Source organism: Bubalus kerabau, chromosome 3, assembly GCF_029407905.1.
Source record: "Bubalus kerabau isolate K-KA32 ecotype Philippines breed swamp buffalo chromosome 3, PCC_UOA_SB_1v2, whole genome shotgun sequence".
Classification (NCBI taxonomy): Eukaryota; Metazoa; Chordata; class Mammalia; order Artiodactyla; family Bovidae; genus Bubalus; species Bubalus kerabau.
Genome location: NC_073626.1, coordinates 77,198,811 through 77,221,287, shown reverse-complemented (window position 1 = coordinate 77,221,287; position 22,477 = coordinate 77,198,811). Strand labels below are relative to the sequence as shown.

The 22,477-nt window shown below is 40.1% G+C and overlaps 1 protein-coding gene across 6 annotated transcripts in view; it reads left to right on the top strand.

The window, feature by feature from the left end:
* RAPGEF4 (Rap guanine nucleotide exchange factor 4) overlaps positions 1–22,477 on the top strand; it is a 396,657-nt gene that overhangs the window by 330,850 nt on the left and 43,330 nt on the right. For all 6 annotated transcript variants that reach the window (XM_055572210.1, XM_055572212.1, XM_055572211.1 and 3 more), the window contains 3 exons: positions 1,482–1,597; positions 7,124–7,212; positions 10,962–11,040. In XM_055572210.1, coding sequence (XP_055428185.1) covers positions 1,482–1,597; positions 7,124–7,212; positions 10,962–11,040 — 284 coding nt within the window. The remainder of the gene's footprint in view (positions 1–1,481; positions 1,598–7,123; positions 7,213–10,961; positions 11,041–22,477) is intronic.

Here is a 22,477-nt window from a genome sequence, read left to right as displayed (position 1 = left end):
CTTGGCAAATTACCACAATCTGAGACATTTCTCTTTGCTATCCTAGGCTCCCCTTTCTGCGTCTGTCCTCTCCTCCTTCTCCATATGTTTCTCTATCCTAAACCTCCTATCTCTTCCCAGATCTGAACCTTATATCCTCTCCCACCCTCTGGATTTATTTAGTGACTACATGTTAGCGGCAATTAATATCCACCATGGTTATTCCACCAAGCGTTTTCCTTTCAAGTGAATCAAATTGATTCACCCTCAAGGAATTTCAGACTTCAACAAGTAGATGAAGAACAGTTCTGTGGTAGATGGAAGCTTGAAACAGTATTAGTAAGAGCGGGTGACATTTAGAATAGATGGTCCCTGGGTTCTCGCTATCAGCCAGCTCCTGGTCCCTTGGGAGGGCCAATCCGACTTAAGTGGTGGAGGCCTGACTGTGGCTTGCTGGGCATCTGACAGGGTGCCAGCGGTCCTGGCCTTTCAGGCGGCCTGTGGTCTCTCCCCGTCACCCAGAGAGACTGTTCCCTCCAGGATCACTTTGCTCTCATCCCTGCCAGCTCACAGAGCAGGCTTTCTCCTCTGCCCCTCCCAGCCTGAGCATCCTTCTGTATCCTCCACTAAAATCCTCAATGCACCTTCTATGCTTTCTGGTACCTTTGGTGTCATTTAATGATGATTTATAATCTCATTCCCATTCTTTATGTGTGGACACCTATCCCTACTCTTTCATGGCAAGATTCCTGACAACAAAATTTGTCTTAGGAATGTATTCTCTTAATGTGAACAAAATTAAGTTAAAAATTAAATAATATAGGAAAAAAAACCCACCATATGGAATTTGACTTGGTTGTTATCCTGTCTCTTCAAATACCCAAAGGATGAGAAAAAGCATACTAAATTTTTTTAAGAAATTATTTTAAATGAATTTGAAATTTGAACTTTACACTTTTGAAAGTTTACACACATGGAATTTACACTCAGCCACAAAATTCTTTGAAAGAATCAGATTATGACCATTATCATGGATGTACTTGAAAAATATTTTTAACAAGCTTCAAACTGGTATTTTTAAGTCTTTTGATATTTAAAAACATGCCACTCCTAAGAAAACTATATGCCCTCAGAAGATAATCAGAATGCAAGAACTCTGTGGAGTGGAGGGCTATTTGCCACATAGCTTTATAGAGACTAAGCGGCTTGGCTCCTCTCTTTTTGCTGTACTGCCCTCTCCCAGAGGTTCCTCTGAGCACAGCCACTCCTCTCTCCTTGGCTGATTTTCTGAATCGTGGGTAAAAGTAGCATTTTAAAACCACGTGCCTCCAACCTCATCTGGTCCTCTCTGACCGTTCCAGCCCTTGACTTTGAAAATGACTTAATTTGTAGACGCAACAATTAGCATCACAAGCAGAAAATGAGTTTCTGAAGCATTTGAAATTTTTGTCATTGTCTGAGAAAACGGCAGCATCTGTATGTGGTGTAATTTGTATTTGCAGGACGTTGAGGCGAATACAGTCAGACTTAAAGAACATGACCAAGATGTCTTGGTGCTGGAGAAGGTCCCAGCAGGGAACAGGGCTTCTAATCAAGGAAACTCACAGCCTCAGCAAAAGTAGGTTTGCCTCCAACACTGCAATTGCCAGACTATGATTAACCTTTTCACATGGTATCATCATCTCTACAATAGCACGTTCTCCTTTTTTTGTGGAAGACGGCAGCCTGTGTGACTGTTTTTTTCTCTCCATTGACTAATCACACATCTTGTGGAGGATAATGTATCCGTTTCTGGCACTGCGTCGAGCTTGGTGCTGCCTAGAGTAATTCCGGAGAGACTATTCCCCTACTCTAAGAATGCTTTCTCTATACTATGTTCAACTGTGGTAGCTTTGGAGCCGAAGGCATCGGTAAGAACAATAGGAACAGGAATGCCAGGCAGCTTGAGGGATACACAGGCCCCTGGGTGTGGAGAACCTTTGGCATTTGAATTTCATATGTAGGATTTCTCAAGAAGTGTTTTCATCTTGTTATCTGCATAACCATCTTTGATGGAAACCCAGACTTCAGATATAAAACAGTCTGTTGACTGTGGCCTGGAACCATACATTAGACCTCATCCGTAGTTATTCCTGCAAATTTCAGAAGGGTATTTGCTTCCTATTTAACATCAGATCACCCATTTAACTGATTCTTTTTCAGTATATGTGTACTCAGTTCCATCTTTTGCTGCAGCTTCTTTTTTTTTTTTTTTTTTGCTACAACTTCTTACATGAGATTTAATCAAATGTATCAACATTTGAATAGTAAGACAGAGGAATTAGGAAATGTGGCTCTAAGAAATGGAAGAAAATTACAGAATCTCATTTTAAAAATAAAGATTAATTTTTAATCTTAGAGTAATAAAAACACCAATTCTGTAGCTAAAGACATGTGGCCAAAGACTGTGTTGGAAAAGAATGCATCCCAAGTATTTTTCTTTGTTTGCCAAGTAAATGCACTGTTCCCATTAATCAGCCCACTCACCATAAATGATGAGATTTTATTGTTTAGACTGAAAGCCTAAGGCTCAGACATTTCATCTGGATGAGTCAACATATCTGCAAAGAAGAGAGGAAGGAACAGAATGTTATTGAAGAGCCATAGTGTATCTTGCATATTTTATCTAATCCTTATTACAACCCCTTTTAATGAATGGTGGAAAATGTTAGGCTCAGAGAAGTAAGTTACTTGCCCAGGATTACACACTGGTAATGGTAGAGCTTGCATTCAAGTCCAGCTTGACCCGCTTCTGAGTCTGTGCTCCTTGAGCCTCACCAATTACTCTAACAAAATATACTATTAATATATAAATATATCTTTAACACTGTCTAGTAAATGTTGCAAAGCAGTATATTTCAAAAGGGCTGACATAAAATAGACTATATTACAAACTTTTCACTTACAAACCTATAAAATTACTGTCCAGAATTCTTTATTTTTCTACTTTTCACTAACTATGAATTCTTGAAAAATGTTCTTGCGCAAATGTTTTTCAACAATTGTCCTTCCAGCTGACAAAGGAGGATAAGAATGAAAACATTTTTTTTTTTTTTTATGTGAAGGCTGGGACTACCCCCAGTGATTTTCTTTGTTGCTCTTAAATATAACTAGACCGTTTTATGTGATCATCTACATTCTTTGATAATGCCTCAGATGTCTCAGGAAAATTTTGTTACCTGCAAAAGTAAGCCTTGAAAATTCCCTGTAACCTTAAAGATGTCCTTGGAAGGCCCCCCTCCCTCACCTCTTCATGGTGTGGGGGGCGTGGGGCCAGTGATCAAAAGGGTTTGCAAGTTACAACAGCACTATATTCAGAGTGCTCTCCAAATGTAGATTTTTTTATTAACTCAAACTCAAAGGAAAAAGAGAGCCCACATATATTGATTTTATTTTAGGCCTGGATCTGATTTCTATTATAATTGGATTGAAATCCAAAATTTCATTCGGATTTTAAACCCAAATGAACTTTTTGGTCAATCGAATGCCTCCTTATTTGTGTCTGGTAGACCAATTTGTATACATTTCTTATATAATTCAAAGACATGTGCATATTCACAGTACACCGTTTTGGAAATATCAGGCATACAAAACAGTGCACCATGCCAGTCCAGAACAGTAAAAAGCCTCTCTTTCAAGGGGTCATTTTCCAGGTTGAATTTTCCCAAGCCAAACCAGAGTTGAAAAGTGGGGGCCACATAAATGAATTTTGACTGATGTTCTGGACAACTTGGAAAACATGGGAACAACCATGTCTATGGGTGGACTTAAAGTTTATCCTCAGAAGTTAACTTTTTTCAGCTCAAAGAGGGTCACCATGTTGGTGCTGATAACATTATTTTTCTGATTCACTTTTACCCTGAGAAATCCAGAGCAGTTTATGCATACAGTTGGCCCTCTGTATCTTTGGTTTCCACATCCACAGATTCAACCAAGCGCAGATGGAAAATATTGGGGGAAAAAATTTCCTAAAAGTTCCCCAAAGCAAGACTTGAATTTGTCATATGCTGGCAACTGTTTCAATAGCACTTATATTGTATCTACTACTATTTACATAGCATTTACATTGTATTAGGTCTAAAAGCAATATAGAGATGATTTAAAGTATGCGAGAATATGTATAGATTATATGCAAATACTACCCCATTTTATATAGGGAGCTTGAGCATCCATGGATTTTGGTATCTGTGGAGGTCCTGGAACCCACTCCCTGCATTTTAAACTTTGAAAGCCATCTGACTCTCCTCAAACCACTCAACTCTGAGTGTGATATTAAAATGTCAATAGCGAGACAATACTTCTCATGATAGATAAACTATATGAAGCCCTCAAACATTACCATTTTGGATATCTTCCACTGTGTGGTTATGTGGTTGTAATAAGAGGGAATTTGAAATGACTACTCCTGTTTCAGTTAACATGTTACATTTTCCTTAGACTATCAACCACCCAGACATTCAGCTCCATCCTATTTGCAGAAAGACGGCCTCTTTCAGGCACCCTCCTCCACTTCTTTTTTTGTTCTAGGCGCAGGCAGAAGTGTCCGCATTTCCAGACTTGGTGTCAGAATTTTATGTCACAGGTTTAAAACCTCACAGCTTGGATAGCCTAACCAGTCAGGGTTCTCTCTAACTTGTACTAGAGTAACTTCTTCATGCAGTAAACTGAAAAGAGCTGTACCATCTGGTCTTCAAGTCCTCCATTTAAACAAAGGTCAAGCAATAGGCATCTGGCAGCATCCAGCCTGAAACAAAGCAGTAACATGTTTTAGCTAAGCCCGGACCTGCCAGATCACAAGCCAGAAGCTCCCTGCCCCCTTCCCAACGTCAGAGTCCCCTGCTCTGAGAGAATGTCAGCCCCTTCTGTGGAGCTGCAGAGAGGGAAAGGATAAGATCAGGCAGCTGTACCACTAGAGAGAGCCTTTGGCAGAAATAGATGGATGCCCTAATGTCTCTGACTGACAGCTGGGCAGAGTAGAGACACCATTTTTCTCTCACTAGTGGGATGATAGCATGAAGGACTGCCACCCAGGTAAACTTTTATTCTTTTTGACCAGACAATACACTCTAGCTAAGGGATGTCCTAACCAAGAATACCAGGATGGGAAGCCAACCTTCTATCAGAGTTAAACTTTTGACAAGGGAACCAATTTCAAGCTGATCTGTGAGTCACATGGCCAGCTATAGAGCTGGAAGCTTAGTAGCAACAGCTGCCCAAAGCCATGTGGAATAGAAAGTAACTGGTTTATGTAATGTAGCCCTTGAAGTATTGAAAGTCATTTGTAGATATGCCCTCTCCTTCCCTCAAATGAAAGTGAAAGTGTTAGTTGCTCAGTCATGTCCCACTCTTTGCAACCCCACGGACTATAGCCCCCAGTCTCCTCTGTCCATGGGCTTCTCTAGGCGAGAATACTGGAGTGGCTAGCCATTCTCTTTTCCAGGGGATCTTCCTGACCCAGGGATTGAACCCAGGTCTCCTGCATTGCAGGCAGATTCTTTACAGTCTGAGCCGCCAAGGAAGCCCTCAAATAGTCATTGCCTATAAGAGGAAAAAACCTTTGTCTTCTACCCTGTTTACTTTGAGAAAAGGGTCAGCCGTTTGAAGTAGACTTTTTTATTCCCGGCTCCTCCCGTAGGCTGCAAAGCCAGATTCTTTTCAAAGACTGAACTCTTCGGCTTCCTTTTGGCCCTGAGTGCAGGCACACATACATGTGGGCACACACAACACATGTGCATGCACATACTAAATAAGTGTAAGTAACAGTTACCTCCCAGATGGGGCTTCCCTGGTAGCTCAGACGGTAAAGCATCATGCAGGAGACCCGGGTTCGATCCCTGGGTCGGGAAGATCCCCTGGAGAAGGAAATGGCAACCCGCTCCAGTATTCTTGCCTGGAAAATCCCATGGACTGAGGAGCCTGGTAGGCTGCAGTCCATGGGGTCACACGACTGAGCGACTTCACTTTTCACTTTACCTCCCAGATAGACTGAGTTTGCTACCTCATTCAAAACCAGGGTGGTTTCACTCACGGCACGTTCATATGCACAGGGTCGTTCTGTTGGATTGCCTCTTCTTCCCTTCCTCAGGCAGGAGGATAAGACCCTGAGATTTCATACATTAGAAGAATTCTTGGGATCTCAACACCCTTCCTCCAGGGTCTCAAGCAGGCAGGGAAGGGATATTGGTGAGGAGAAGAAAATGGAGTTCTCCTGGAACTGAATCCCACCACTGCTTTCTAAACATGAGAGAATTTTATTTTCAGTGTTGTTCTCCTTTCTTGTCATTTTCCTGTAAGTGTAAATGCCGAGCAGAGAAGCAAAGTCTGAACTTTGGAACAGGACCACCCAGATCACCTCAAAGTATTTTGCCTATGACCGTCTTGAATATGACTTTGAAATAACCCACACTCAGTTAAAAAAATACATCCTCCCTTGTTGATTAAAAGGTTTCATGGCTGGATCTCCTGATATAATGCCTAATACCTCCCACCCTGCCAAATAATTTATCTTTGACATTGAAACTATATGGATGTTCTACTGCTGATTTATTTCCTGTTCAGATGTTATGGGAGGTTGTTGTTGGTGTTTTAGGGGTTTGTTTTCTCTTATTTTTAGCTGCATTTCCAAAGTACATTCCAGTGTACAGTTGGGAGATATGCAGCATTCCAGAAATAGGCAGGGGAATCCAGTACCGGGCTGAAATTTTGCAACAAGTAACCCATATATGGATAACCTGGTTCATTGTCGCTTCCCCTTGCCCTGAGCTGCCCTGGGATTTCCATGTTCCCGTTCATTCCCCGTGGAGCAAGGCTGACATTCCCAGCCTGCTGGAGCCACTCTCCAAGAAGTTTAGTCTCATGTATGGAAAAAAGAAGAATGTTTTAGTAACTACTTCAATTGTGATTTTTCTGTTGCCTTCCTGTGTGATTTTGATGAGGTACATGATCTTGTGTTTTTACCATATGGGTCATGATCTCTGGGATCTCAAAAAATCTTTAGACATGTAAAAAGTTGTATATCAATGATTTGCCCACTTTTGAAAAATTGAAATTAAATTAAAAATTGAAATTAATTGAAAAATTAATGATGGTTTTGTTTCTCGTCCAGGTATACTGTGATGTCAGGAACACCTGAAAAAATTTTAGAGCATTTTCTAGAAACGATACGCCTTGAGCCAGCTTTAAATGAAGCAACAGGTAAACACGTAGAAGAGTTATGGCCATTAAATCTGGGCAGAGCACTGTGGAAAAAAAAAACATTCTGAATTCATTCTCAGTGGTGTATCAACAGCAGTTTTAGAAATGGGTCATGTGTGAGATCATTAGAAGAGCATCCTGCCAACCCTACTTTGCCTGCTTATCCTGGCTGTGCTTTGTAGATGGCCCAGTCTCATTCATTCATGTTAGGAGTAGCCTTCCAATGGCATTTCTTAAGTTATCATTTAAATCCCATCTTCCATAGGTAACTATTTGGTTATAGTTTAAATTCTGTCTACTCCCGCGAAGGATTAGAAGCTGCCTTCATAAAAGTCACAACCTTGCTCCAACTGGGAGTAAAGTGGTTTTTCCTGAGATTCTTGGACTGCCACAGAGTGGACCTGTACACATGTTAGTTTCCTAGGACCGCTGTGACAAAGTAACACCATCTGGGGTGGCTTGAATGCCTCTCAGTCCAAGAGGCTAAAAGTCTAAGATCAGGTGCCGGCAGTGTTGGTTCCTTCCACGGGCTGTGGGGGAGAGTCTGAGATCTCTCGCCTGACTTCTGGTTGAGGGGTGGGTTGATGGCACTCTTTGGCATCCCTGGGCTTGTAGAGGCATCGCTCATCTTCATCTTCACACGGTATTTTCCCTGTGTCACTTCACATCATCTTCTCTCCATGCATTTGTCTCTCTGTCCTTCCTCTTTTTATAAGGACACCAATCATATTGGATTAGGTTCCATATTCATTATCTTAACCAATTACAAATAAGGTCACATTCTGAGATTCTGGGGATTTGGACTTCAGCATATCTTATGGGGAGGGAAAAAAAATCAACTAATAATACCACTGTTCAATGAACTAGCCATGTTAACTATTACACAGAGATTTGATGGTGAATGAGATAAATCTCACCAGTGAACTGATATCCTTCTCTACTTTGGTCACCATCTTATGTGTGACTTTGGAACAGCCCACATTCAGCTCTTTTTAAAAACAATAATTTGCTACTGTCCTGTCTCTCAGAATAATAGGCTAATATTTTAAGTGCATTGAGCTCCATAGAAGATTTCTCACTAAAAGAAGTTCAAATATTTGTCCAAAAATCTTAGTGGTGGTTCAAAATCTGTTTCTGTCATCTTTGCACTATATTCAAGGTAAAGTTAGCATTATTGTTGTTGTTATTATTATTCCTTCTAAAAGTATTTTACCACTGGCTACCTTCTTATTTTATCTTTTCATTCTAGTTTCTTATTTTGTGTAAATAGACTATCTGAAGTTTTTAATGTAGTGAATTAATTGGGGAGTAGTAGAAAAGTCAGGATCTGTTTCCAGAGCACTTGTTTTCAGTTCAATATTTGTTGAGGATCTTCTTGTGCTGGCGCTAAGCTGGATGCTATGGACAAAGCAGTGTGAATAAGAAACCACCCTCCTGTCCTCAGAAAGCTTATAACCTCCTGGAGGACAAAAAGGAATATGCAAACAACTCGATCAAAAGTCTGAGAGGACCAGGCAGAGTGTCACAGAGGAAATAGCTTTGAAATGTCCCTGAAGGAAGGCTGGTAATCAGTGACTACAGACTGGAGATGGAAGCCTTCATCCTAAGGGGTAACATGAGTGCTGACCCAGAAACAGACAAGAAGGACTGGATGCTCTGGCTTTGCTAGACTGTCATATACACCAAACTGTCAGAGAGAAGATGGGGCCTAGGAATTAGGGTCCAGATCTTCAAGTATGTTAGATGTGAAGCTAAGCATGAGGAAGTGGTTGAAGATGTCTGAGCAAAAAGAATGTGGTAAGATCTTTTCTTCAAAAAGGAAATCCTTAAGGGATCAGTTACAAGGGGATAGCTTGCTTCCAAGAAGCAAACATAACCTCAAATAAATCATATTTCTAGGACCCGAGGTCAGGAAAAATACGGCAGATTTTTCCCCTCTGATTAACTGTTGCCCAGAATGTGTGATTGCATAATACAAAAAACCAGCATCTTCTCTAAAGTGATTTTGACCAAAAAGGAACATTCTAGTACATTAGAGATGATGGTATCTAAGAAAAGATCTGTAAGACTTTTACTACCCATGAAGAACAAACGTATTCTTCCTTTTAAAGTCACTTCTGAAAGAGGAGGGGACTAGATAATTGCTTCTTAAAAACCTGAAGCCCAGAAATCAGTGCATGGTATGGCTGTCACATAGGCTGTGACTCCTGACCATTCCAGTTTTGATATTAGAACTAAGTTCTCATCATATTTTTTTTATTTTTAAACTTTACAAAATTGTATTAGTTTTGCCAAATATCAAAATGAATCCGCCACAGGTATACATGTGTTCCCCACCCTGAACCCTCCTCCCTCCTCCCTCCCCATACCATCCCTCTGGGTCGTCCCAGTGCACTAGCCCCAAGCATCCAGTATCGTGCATCGAACCTGGACTGGCAACTCGTTTCATACATGATATTTTACATGTTTCAATGCCATTCTCCCAAATCTTCCCACCCTCTCCCTCTCCCACAGAGTCCATAAGACTGTTCTATACATCAGTGTCTCTTTTGCTGTCTCTAATACTGAACTTCATTTCCTGTAGTTTTTTCTCATTTTGTTTTTAAGTATAATGGTATTGTGTGGCATGACAGAGATATTAACTAAAGCTAAGGTGGTAATCAGATTGCAATATATATGTGTATCAAATCAATACATTGTATACTTTAAGCTTACATAATGTTGTATGACAATTATCAGTTTTTTTAATGAGTGTAATGATTAAACCTTTAGTCACTGATTCCAACTTTGATAATATTTGTTAATTTAAAACACAGACATTGGAAATTCAGTATATATAGTTAAAATTTTTGCATTTCTCACCATTTTCTATTTGAAAACTTATGTGAGTTTCACAGATCTCAGCCATGGTGGTTCATTTTTTAATTGAAAACCCCCGTAGCATCTTGGATTCCAAAACTTTAACACGTGTACTCGTAAGGCTTTTAGATCTGCCTTTACATGCTTTCCCCTTAAGGCTGCTTGAATAATATTGTCTTTGAAATGAAGAACCAGCATCAGATTCAAAATGAAGCATATCTGGGGGGACTTGCCTTATTTCTTTTGCCATCTCCCTGCTTACCTATCTACAAAATGGCTTCAAATATAAGACATATACCACTTTAATCTACCAGAGAGCTTTTGTTTTGCTTCAGTTATTGCTCACAGTTTTTCTTTTCTTTTCAGCTGCTTTTGTTTCCCTCACCAGTTCTCTGCTCTTATCATGTCCTTTTTCCATAATCCTATCACCCTTTCGTCTTTTATTGCTCCTTCTAGAAATAGAAAGTAGAAAAGAAATAAAGAAAATAGACATTGACAAAAGACAGATGGTGTAAAATAGACAAAGAAATGACCATATCTTAATTCTGCATACATGGTACTGCCCATGTGTGGTTTTTTAATTATATATATATATATATTTTTTTTTTTTCATTTATTGTAGCTAAGGTGATCAGCACCATTATTACAAGTCTGTCTCTTTTTAAACTTACTGTACTTCTTGTCCACTGTCCTAAGGAAATTGAGTTTTGATCTCAAGCTCTGTTAATCTTTTTATTTTCATATGCCATGCTTCTTCATATAGTAAAACCGCAATACCCCAAGCCAACATATAACCATTGGCCAAGAACAAACGAATAGATACTCTTGCTTTCCTCAACATTTCTACAAGAATGTAATTTCTTTTTCTGCTTTGTTTTCCTCCCCTGCAGATTCTGTTTTAAATGACTTTGTTATGATGCACTGTGTTTTTATGCCAAATACCCAGCTTTGCCCAGCTCTGGTGGCCCAATATCCTTTTGTTGTGAAAACTCTATTCCCTTGACGACACCCCCCATGTCTAAGGCCATTATTTCATCCCATGCTCTCAAGGTAAGTCATGACTGGGGCAGAATTATGCTTTCTGCCCTTGTCAAACTCTGAAACATCAGCAGTTTCCCTGCCTAACCACCCCCTACACACATAGATTTCTGATCTCTCCTTGGCATGGTTTTCATGTGTCGTGTTTTAAGGATTTTCTCCTTATTACCTGTGTAGAGAAACATGAGCCAATTTACCTAAGGAAGGTGATGCTGATGAGAAATATACATGCCTGGGAGGTAGACTACAGAAGGTGATGGCGGAAAATATTATTAGGGAGTATTATTAGGGATCACGTCCTAGGCTTGGAGACAGACTTTGCACCTCTGTCAGGATGCCTGGCAGGATGGACCGTGATCTGTTCATGTCCCTCTAAGCTGTAGTTTAATCAGACCACGGACCTGCTGAGATATATACAGGGTATCATTGTGGGGCCACTTTTCTTTCACATTCATCCTATCAACCCTATCCTCTAGATACTGATATTTATCCCTTTGTAGCTGTTTTTATTATTATCCCATTAACTTATGTCAAGGACACAAAACTTGAAATTCTAATGGCGTTTCCTCTAGGTAACTTGACCCTGAGCTTATTTGGGGGGCAGCGTTTCAGTGGTATCTTGAGTTGACCAGCTGGTACACAGGGTCTGGCAGAGGGAACATTCAGAAGACAGAAGCTGAATAAAAGAAGTGAATATCGTTAATGAGTGGAACCCTCAACTTTGGGGGAAGGTGAAAGTGTATTTTCCAATTCTGCTTTATTTTTAAAGCAGCAAAAATGCAGGCCCCCAAACACTTTGGCCTTTTTGAGCAGCTAAATATATGGAAGGAGAATAACTTTCTTTTTTTTCTAAGCAATCCAATCAATGTTGGCATGTTTTCCTTTTTCAGAATTATAATTGCCCTACCTGATTCTCATTTCCTTGTTCATAATTCTCTTTGAAGTCAACAGAAGGTGTGAGAATAGGAGATTGGAGTTGAATATGCTATTCAGAGAATGCTGCAAGAGTGAGATTTGGGTGTTTATTTGCCTGGAAACTATCTTTCCAAGTAATGACAGTTTAATGAGACTTAAATATATTATATATTCTTTCTGGCTCATATTCAGTTTTTCTCAAGTAAAATTAACACATTCAGGATCTCTCTGTGCTCTTTTAGCTCCATACATGGTAATCATTATTAGACCTTTGAGATTTTTGGAAGGAAAAATGAAAACCACCATTGAGTGTAGACTTTTTTCTCCCCAACAGTTAGCATGTTGATAAGCTTAAGGCAAATGAAACCAAATGAAGGGTGAGCGAAGGTAATGGGCCAAGTTATATCATCTTGACAGCTCAGAGCCCCAAATACTAAGCTGATAGTCTTTTTGCAGATTTTTATTTCTTCACTTGTTAGTTTGTTCTCCTTCAGAATTGATTGAGAACATTCACAGCGTTGACCTCTGTGCTGAAAGTAGAAGATCCCAGAGGGAAAGTCTGCGCCATGCCTCGGTGTAGAGGTGGGGGGTAACGAAGTGGAGGGGAGATGAAGGCAGGAGAAGTGGACAGTAGGGTCAAGGGAGGCCTGTGGTGTCCAGTCCTAACTTTTCTCAGAGATGAAGGGAGTCAGGATGGCTGGGCACCATCCGCACTACCTAAGTCCTCAGACCACCCCCTTCACACCCTGCCCCATGAGAACTCAGATTCTCTTAACTGTTCTGTTTTGAAACAACCCTTTACATGCCAGGCACCACTGACCCATATTATACCTCTTTATCCTTATAGAAGTTTATTGGGTTAGTGTCAGTTTTATTTAAAAGTGAGAATTCTGAGCCTCAAAAACAAACATGTCCAAGGCAAGTGGCAGAACTAGGATTTATCCAGGTGTTAGGATTCCAAGCCTGGGGTGTGGCACTTTTTTCCTTCACAACTTACTCTTTCAAAAGCTTATCCTTTAGAGTTTCAAAACATTTCTTGGAAATTTATTGCATGATACATGTTTATTTGTGCTTCAGTTGGCTAAAATAAAAGTGGGCCTAATTTGTTGAAACCAAATAAAGTGTCTGATAGAACTTTTTTTTTATAGCGATGGATATGTTCTGTATCTGTGCAGCCCAGTAGCCACTAGCCTTGAAATTGGGTTCTATGACTGAGGAACTGTATTGTTAATTTTATTTAATTTCAGTTAATTTAAATGTAAATAGCCACATGTAACTAGTGGCAGCTATATAGGACAGCTTAAGTCCGGTCCTTCAATTCAGTTCAGTTCAGTTGCTCAGTCGTGTCCGACTCTTCGCGACCCCATGAATCACAGCACACCAGGCCTCCCTGTCCATCACCAACTCCCAGAGTTCACTCAGACTCACGTCCATTGAGTCAGTGATGTCATCCAGCCATCTCATCCTCTGTCATCCCCTTCTCCTCCTGCCCCCAATCCCTCCCAGCATCAGAGTCTTTTCCAATGAGTCAACTCTTCGCATGAGGTGGCCAAAGTACTGGAGTTTCAGCTTATAGATACTGGGAATAAAACAAGAATTACTGTCCTGTAATGCCTGCGAGGCCAGAAAGACATCCTGCTGCAGACAAGCAAATGGAAAGGGCTGTATCTTTGAAGGTCATGTGTGTGTAAGTGTGTTTAAACCATGCTAAGGATTCAATTTCTAGTGTGTTTGGCTCCAGAGAGATGCTATATAGCTTCCTTACATAAGCTTCTTTTTGAATCATAAGTAATATAAACAAACTGTAACTGACTTAAGCAATAAGGGAATTCATCAAAAGGATGGGGTAACTCAGAGAATGGAAGGACTCCTTAGAGCCCAGGCCTTAGAAAGGAACCTTGGGGGCAGCAACGAAGGAACAGCTGCTAGACTAAAGTGAAAGGGAAAGTTGCTCAGTCAAGTCCGACTCTTTGCGACCCCATGGACAGAGGAATCTGGTGGGCTAAAGTCCGTGGAATTCTCCAGGCAAGAATACTGAAGTGGGTAGCTGTTCTCTCCTCTGGGGGATCTTCCCAACCCAGGGATTGAACCCAGGTCTCACACATTGCAGGTGGATGCTTTACCAGCTGAGCTACCAGGGAAACCCAACAATACTGGAGCAAGTAACCTATCCCCTTCTCTAGGGGATCTTCCCGACCCAGGAGTCAAACAGGGTCTCCTGCACTGCAGGTGGATTCTTACCAGCTGAGCATCCTGGGCCCTTGCCTCATTCCCACATCCCCGGGAGTAGCCCGGGTGACTGGTGACATCTTGGTCAAAGGAAGGCAAAGCACTTTACTGAATAGTTTTTCAGAGACTGCCTATAAAGAAAAATGGAGAAAGTGGAGAAATAGAAGATGAACAGTCAGGAAAAAAAAAAAAAAAAACCACTTATAAACTGTTTAGCATCATGTCCTCATGTGACAGGGAGCTAGAATGTAAAACTGAACAAGTGGGCTAATACCCATGTTGTTATGGGATTTAGGGATAGTAAAATACTTAACTGCGTTCCATTAAAGCACTTAAATTAAGCGCGTTGATTTGGCTGTGTGTTTTTAAAGTACTTATTAATATATGTGACTTTTCATAGCAGCCCTATGAAGAAGTCAGTGTTTTCACTGCTCTTTTTCCAAATCAATAAACTAGGATAATGAAAAATTATGATTTGCTCAGAGAAAGGTAATTACTAGTACAGAAAAGACTTGAGCTCTGAGCCACTGGCGTCTGTTCTGTCCTTAATCCACATTGTGCGTCTCCTCCAATTTTGCTTTTAGCATAGGAGACGATGGTAGAACTCTGTTTAACATTAATATTTCAGGCCTTTTATGTGCTAATGAGAGAGACTCTATTCATTAGATATGCTTGGGACATGATTTGGCCTGATGAATACAAGTGCTTTATAATGAGTTTCTTAAATTATATTTGTTCAATTTCTGTACTTTTCATCTCTAGTTTCTTTAATCTTTTAAAAATCTGCACTTAAAATACAGTTCAATTTTCTGTTCATCTTTAAAAAGAAAATTAACCCCCTGCCCCTTATAACCTTACCAGGTATTACTGTGGTTAACATTTTGATATGTAGCCTTTCAGTCTTTTTCCTATACATTTAGATATATGCTTTGAAACATAAGGATGGGTCATACTCTAAATAATTATGTATGTTTTGTTACTAAACAAACAGAGCCATTTTTCTGCCATTAATTTTTTCATATAATTTCTCTAAATATAGATGGCTTGGTCATCGTTAAAAATAGAACATTCTCACTGTGAAAAATTCAATTTACAGAAAAAGAGAACAAAGTTCACCTGATATCTCACCATTGAATTATGAAAAATCTTTCAGAAATTATATACACGTATAATCTTATGTATGTGAGATCATGTTATACATGCTTTGTAAAAATATGTGTTCTTTCATCTACCAGTATATGCTGTAGATCTCTTGAAATCAATATATGCAAATAAAACACCATCATTTTGTTCCGATAATTCCACAAATGCTTACTGAACACTAAGTTTTAGCTAAAACTGCCTTATACGGAGTAAATACAATAGGTTTCCTTATTGAAAAGGCAGGGTATCCATCTCTTATTTCTTTGTGAATATGATCTGGGGATGTTCTCTTTATAAGCTGACTTGGATTCTCTAAGAGGAACACTAACCAAAATTAGTAAACCAAGATTTATGAAAGGGTATCAGATTCTTAAAGCCATGTTTTTAGGGATATTCTTTGCATTTCTAAGGAAAATTGTCAGCTTAAATTCTGTTGAAGCCAAATTTTATCATTCTAGTCCCTTACTTGGTTTCTGAAAAAAATGTTTGATCTCTGTGTCATCATGAGAGCAATTTAGTCCTGCAGATATACAATTTGAGAATTTATTTCAAATAAGAAGGCTTAGTTTGATGATGCTATGAACGTAGTATCCTCTTTCAAAGAAAATGACTATATTATCAGATGTTCTACAAAATATTTTATATGTATCTTTCTCAGCCTCATATTAACACTGGGAGATGTGTACTCTTTTTGCATTAATGAAGTGAGACTGAGCAGATAAATAATGTGCTCCAAGTTACCTACTAGTAAGGGTTGTAGATCATGACAAACTGCAAAACTCTCAGAGAGATGGGAATACCAGACCATCTTACCCATCTCCTGAGAAACCTGTGTGTGTGTCAAGAAGCAACGGTTAGAACCCTGTATGGAACAACTGATTGGTTCATGGTCAGGAAGGAAGTACAACAGGGCTCTCTGCTGTTACCCTTTTGGTTTAAAGTGTATGCTGAGCACATCATGAGAAATGACGGGCTGGATGAAGTATAAGCCAGAATCAAGATTGGCAGGAGAAACATCAACAACCTCAGATATGTGGATGACACCACTCTAATGACAGAAAGTGTAGAGGAACTACAGAGCCTCTTGATGAGGGTGAAGGAGGAGAGTGAAAGAGCCAGCTTAAGACTAAAAGAAAAAAAAAAAAAAAACCTAAGATCATGGCATCCAGCCCTATTACTGCATGGCAAATAGAAGGGGTAAGGTGGAAGCAGTGGTAGATTTCCTCTTCTCAGGCTCCAAAATCACTGCGAATGGTGACTGCAACCATGAAATCAGAAGACAATTGCTTCTTGGCAAGAAAGCAATGACAAATCTAGACAGTGTGTTGAAAGGCAGAGACATCACTCTGCCGGCAAAGGTCCATATAGTCAAGGCTATGGTCTTCCCAGTGGTTGCTTACGATTGTGAGTGCTGGACCATAAAGAAGGCAGAACACCAAAGAATTCATGCCTTTGAATTGTGGTGCTGGAGAAGACTCCTGAAAGTCCCTAAAACAGCAAGGAGATCAAACCAGTCAATCTTAAGGGGAATCAACCCTGAATACTCACTGGAAGGACTGATGCTGAAGTTGAAACTCCAGTATTTTGGTCATCTGACGTAAACAGATGACTCAACGGAAAGGTCCCTGTTGCTGGAAAAGATGGAGGGCAGAAGGAGAAGAGGGCGTCAGAGGATGAGAGGGCTGGACAGCATCACCGATGCAATGAACATGAACTTCGGCAAACTCCAGGAGATGATGAGGGACAGGGAGGCCTGGCGTGCTGCAGTCCATGGGGTTGCAAAGAGTAGGATACGACTGGGCGACTGAACACCAACAAAAACAAGGGTTGGGACAGTATTTGAACCTAAGCAATGTGTTGCGTTAGACCAAGTCCTAGCTGCTCTGCTATGAGTACAAGCCCCTGCCTAAAATTAAAAATAGCCAAGAACTAAAGACTTCTAAAAACAGAGAATTCTGAAAATCAGTGAGAAAAAAAAAAAATTCTAAGCAAGAAAATAAGAAGTAGGAAGAGCTTCTGTGAGCTCCAAGTTAACAGGTACACACAAACAGAGATCAACCCAGGAATGCCAGGTCTTGTGAAGAATTCCAAAACCATCCATTTCCAGATTCTGAATTATTTCCAGAGGTAGAGCAGTAATAATATTGATGATCAGTAACCTTTAACTGAGCAGCTGGTATGTCTGAGATATGTTCTACATGGTTCACCAGTATTGCCTCATCTCCTCCTCAACAGCTATCCTAGGAAGTTTACTGATGGAGAGACTGGTCTCACAGAAAAGTGGGGAAGCCGCAAGATGAACCCAGGTGGTCTAATTCCAGAACTTGACTTCCCAAGCACACGTCGCATCAAGGAAGGAACAGACTTAGTGCTCAAGATAGGGGAGGCGAGGTGCTTCAAAAGGCGAGCTGGGTAGTAACGAGGCCCATAATACAGTGGGAAGAACAAGAGCTCTGAAATCAGGAGACCTGTGTTTAAAACCTACATCCTTTAAGCTATATGACTTGCAATTATCTTTAACCTCTCTGAACCCTGCCTGTATAATAGGGGTAATTACACCTGCCCTACCCTCCTCACCAGGTTGTTGTGAAGATCAAATAAGGCTATGTGTGTGAAAGTACATTATAAACCTTAAAGCCCCTTATAAATATTGCCCCTCTAAAAACAAACGATTGTACACCACGAGATGGACATAGCATAAGGTAAAGAATATAGCAAAGCTTTGTTGAGTCAGTGGGCAGATGACCCCCAAAGTTTGTTTTCAGCTTCAAGCAGAGATCTTGCATGCAAAGCAGGGTTTTAAAAAACAACAACATTGAAGAGTATCAGTTTGAATGTTGATAAGTGTTTTATAAATAGCTGCATAATTAGCATGTACTTACTGCAAAAAGTATACATAATATTTTATTCCCTGTTGTAGGCTGTAATGAATCTGCTGCCTCTACATCCTAGGAGGTTTTCACTTACTTTCCCCATGATAATTTTAATACATGGAACCATTATTAGCTGAATTAAGAATAAGTAAATGAGCAGTAAAAAAAAAAATACAGAAAAATTACAGGTGCCTGTGGTGAGTAAGATAATAACTAGGTAAAAATATATGAAATAATTATAGTGTTTGAACAGCAGAGCCGGCATGAGGAAAATGACTCAATGGAATATTAAACCTGCTGTTGGCGGGGTAGAAAGGCTCTGTGGCCTTCACCTCTTCTGAGTCCCAGCCCAAATACCTCGTTGAAAACAGATCCAGTTTGTCCTCATCCATGATTTTGTGATGTCAAAGGAGTTGGTCTGATTCAATGAAGATTTAGTCATTCTAAAAGCCTGTGGGCCTGCAGACTAAGTACCCAATAACTGAAATATTCTATTTAAAAAATATACCAGAAGTTGGTATTTGTTGTAGACTTAACCTGGTGATATTGAATATGAAGTTATTTAGAATATATCTATGATTTGTATTTAATATCTCAACAAAATGGAATTAAAGGTAATTTAGATAGTTTTAAAGAGCTTCCCTTTAAAGAGCTTCCCCTTTGGCTCAGCTGGTAAAGAACCTGCCTGCAGTGCAGGATACCTGGGTTCAATTCCTGGGTTGGGAAGATCCCCTGGAGAAGAGAAAGGTACCCACTCCAGTATTCTGGCCTGGAGAATTCCATGAACTGTATAGTCCATGGGGTCGCAAGGAATCAGACACAACTGAGTGACTTTCACTTTAAAGAGCTGTGGATTGGGGTTAGGGGGGAGAAGTATAAGAAAATACTATTATATGTAGCACTCCAAACAGTGTCATTGAATAGTTTAAGGTAAACATTCGAGGCTTTTTATGTTTCATGTGCCCAATCCTTTATTAGGAAATGCAGAGATTCACGATGAGTTTAAGACATGGTTCCTGCTCTTAAGGATTCTGTTTTTTGTATTTTTCATTTTTTTCTTCTTGAAGAATAGTTAATTTAAGTATTGTTTTAGTTTCAAGTGTAGAGCAAAGTGATTCATATTTATATATAGGCTTCCCTGGTGGTTCAGCTGGTAATGAATCTGCCTGCAGTACAAGAGACTGCTACTCAATTCCTGGGTCAGGAAGATCCCCTGGAGAAGGGATAGGCTACCCACTCCATTATTCTTGGGCTTCCCTGGTGGCTCAGATGGTAAAGAATACGGGTTCAATGTGGCATGGCAGAACTCCATGGGCAGAGGAGCCTGATGGGCTACAGTCCATAGAATCACAGAGTCAGACATGACTGAAGTGACTAAGCACAGCATGTTTTATATATATATATATATATATATTCTTTTTCATATACTTTTCCATTATAGGTTGTTAATAGATGTTGAATATGCTTCCCTGTGTTATATGCTGCTGCTGCTGCTGCTAAGTCGTTTCAGTTGTGTCTGACTCTGTTCGACCCCATAGACGGCAGCCCACCAGGCTCCCCCGTCCCTGGGATTCTCCAGGCAAGAACACTGGAGTGGGTTGCCATTTCCTTCTCCAATGCATGAAAGTGAAAAGTGAAAGTGAAGTCGCTCAGTCATGTCCAACTCCTAGCGACGCCATGGACTGCAGCCCACCAGGCTCCTCTGTCCATGGGATTTTTCAGGCAAGAGTGCTGGAGTGGGGTGCCATTGCCTTCTCCACTGTGCTACATAGTAGGTCTTATTTATTTTATATATATATATATATGTTGGGCTTTACCATCTGAGCCACCAGGGAATATGTTGGGCTTCCCTGGTGGCTCAGATGGTAAAGAATCTGTCTGCAATGTGGGAGACCGGGGTTTGATCCCTGGGTCAGGAAGGTCCCCTGGAGAAGGAATGGCAACCCACTCCAGTATTCTTGCCTGGAGAATTCCATGGACAGAGGAGCCTGGTGAACTACAGTCCATGGGGTCACAGAGAGTCGGACACGACTCAGCAACCAAAACACACACACACACACACACACACACACACATATTAATCCCAAACTCCTAATTTCTCTCTCCCCATTCCTCTATCCCCTTTGGTAACCATAAGATTGTTTGCTATTTCTGTGGGTCTATTTCAATTTTGTATGTAAATCATTTGTATCGTTTATTTTTTTAGATTCCACATGTAAGTGATATATTTGTCTTCCTCTGTCTGACTTACTTCACTTAATATAATAATCTGTAGGTCCATCCGTGTTGCTGAAGGATTCTGATTTAATGCTCTTGGAGGTGAAAGGTCTTATTACCATAATGAGAAACCTCAAGTTAGGATCTGAATCATCAGTAATTTTAACACTGCTTTCTAAAGCAACAGGCATTGGACAAGAGAAGTGGTTAAAACTATAGCAGAGAGGGTCTAGTTCAGACCCTCGGGATCCTGCCTTCCTGGCTCTCAGATCGCAAAGGCTGCAACCATTAAATCTTAATCTTCTATATGTGCTTTGTCTTCTTTGAGGGCTTTGGGGGATAGGTTCTATATCTCAGATGGGTTTTTCCATTATCCAACAAAATGCTAAGTCACCTAATTCTGCTGCATAATGTATGTTTGGATAAAGAAAGAATAATATTAGACACACAATAACATAGAGAAGTCAACAGAGTACTGGAAAGGGAGGTAAGAGAACTGAGTTTTAGTTCTAAGAATTCCATTGATAAATTTCAGAAAAATCACTTCACATCACTCTACATGTTTCTTTGCCTCTAAAATGGTGGAGTTGCAACATCACTCATTATCCAAGAAATGCAAATCAAAACCACTATGAGGTACCATTTCACGCCAGTCAGAATGGCTGCGATCCAAAAGTCTACAAGCAATAAATGCTGGAGAGGGTGTGGAGAAAAGGGAACCCTCTTACACTGTTGGTGGGAATGCAAACTAGTACAGCCACTATGGAGAACAGTGTGGAGATTCCTTAAAAAACTGGAAATAGAACTGCCTTATGACCCAGCAATCCCACTGCCGGGCATACACACTGAGGAAACCAGAAGGGAAAGAGACACGTGTACCCCAATGTTCATCGCAGCACTGTTTATAATAGCCAGGACATGGAAGCAACCTAGATGTCCATCAGCAGATGAATGGATAAGAAAGCTGTGGTACATATACACAATGGAGTATTACTCAGCCATTAAAAAGAATACATTTGAATCAGTTCTAATGAGGTGGATGAAACTGGAGCCTATTATACAGAGTGAAGTAAGCCAGAAAGAAAAGCACCAATACAGTATACTAATGCATATATATGGAATTTAGAAAGATGGAAATGATAACCCTGTATGCGAGACAGCAAAAGAGACACAGATGTGTAGAACAGTTTTTTGGACTCTGTGGAAGAGGCAAGGGTGGGATGATTTGGGAGAATGGCATTGAAACATGTATAATATCATATGTGAAATGAATCACCAGTCCAGGTTCGATGCATGATACAGGATGCTCGGGGCTGGTGCACTGGGATGACCCAGAGGGATGGTATAGGGAGGGAGGAGGGAGGGGGGTTCAGGATGGGGAACACATGTACACCCATGGCTGATTCATGTTGATGTATGGAAAAACCAATACAATATTGTAAAGTAATTAGCCTCCAATTAAAATAAATTTATATTTTAAAAAAATAAAATAATAGAGTTAAAGGAGACAAAAATCAAAGGACTTTTACAACTCAGATTCTATGAGTCTGTGAATCGTCTGAAATCACCTTAGTATATGAGGTGGCCACTTTGACTATTCTGGCTTTTTCTTAATTGTGTTGAAAATAACAATTCAAGGAATAATTCCAGAATCTCTTACAGACTTTAACCTAGCACTTTATGAGGTACAAGAATCAGATACTAGAACTATATTATCTTTCTGTGATTCTTTTCCCCATGAATTCGAGTAGCCATATTGCTTCTTAGCAGAATCCAGCTGTCATGATATTATGAGCCATGACCTTATTCTTATTCTATACATGTATTTCTTGATAATAAATCATTAGATTATCATATATTTTATATTCTTTACTAATCCACTGTTAGCATCACTATGAACAAAGCTAGTGGAGGTGATGGAATTCAAGTTGAGATATTTCAAATCCTGAAAGATGATGCTGTGAAAGTGCTGCACTCAATATGCCAGCAAA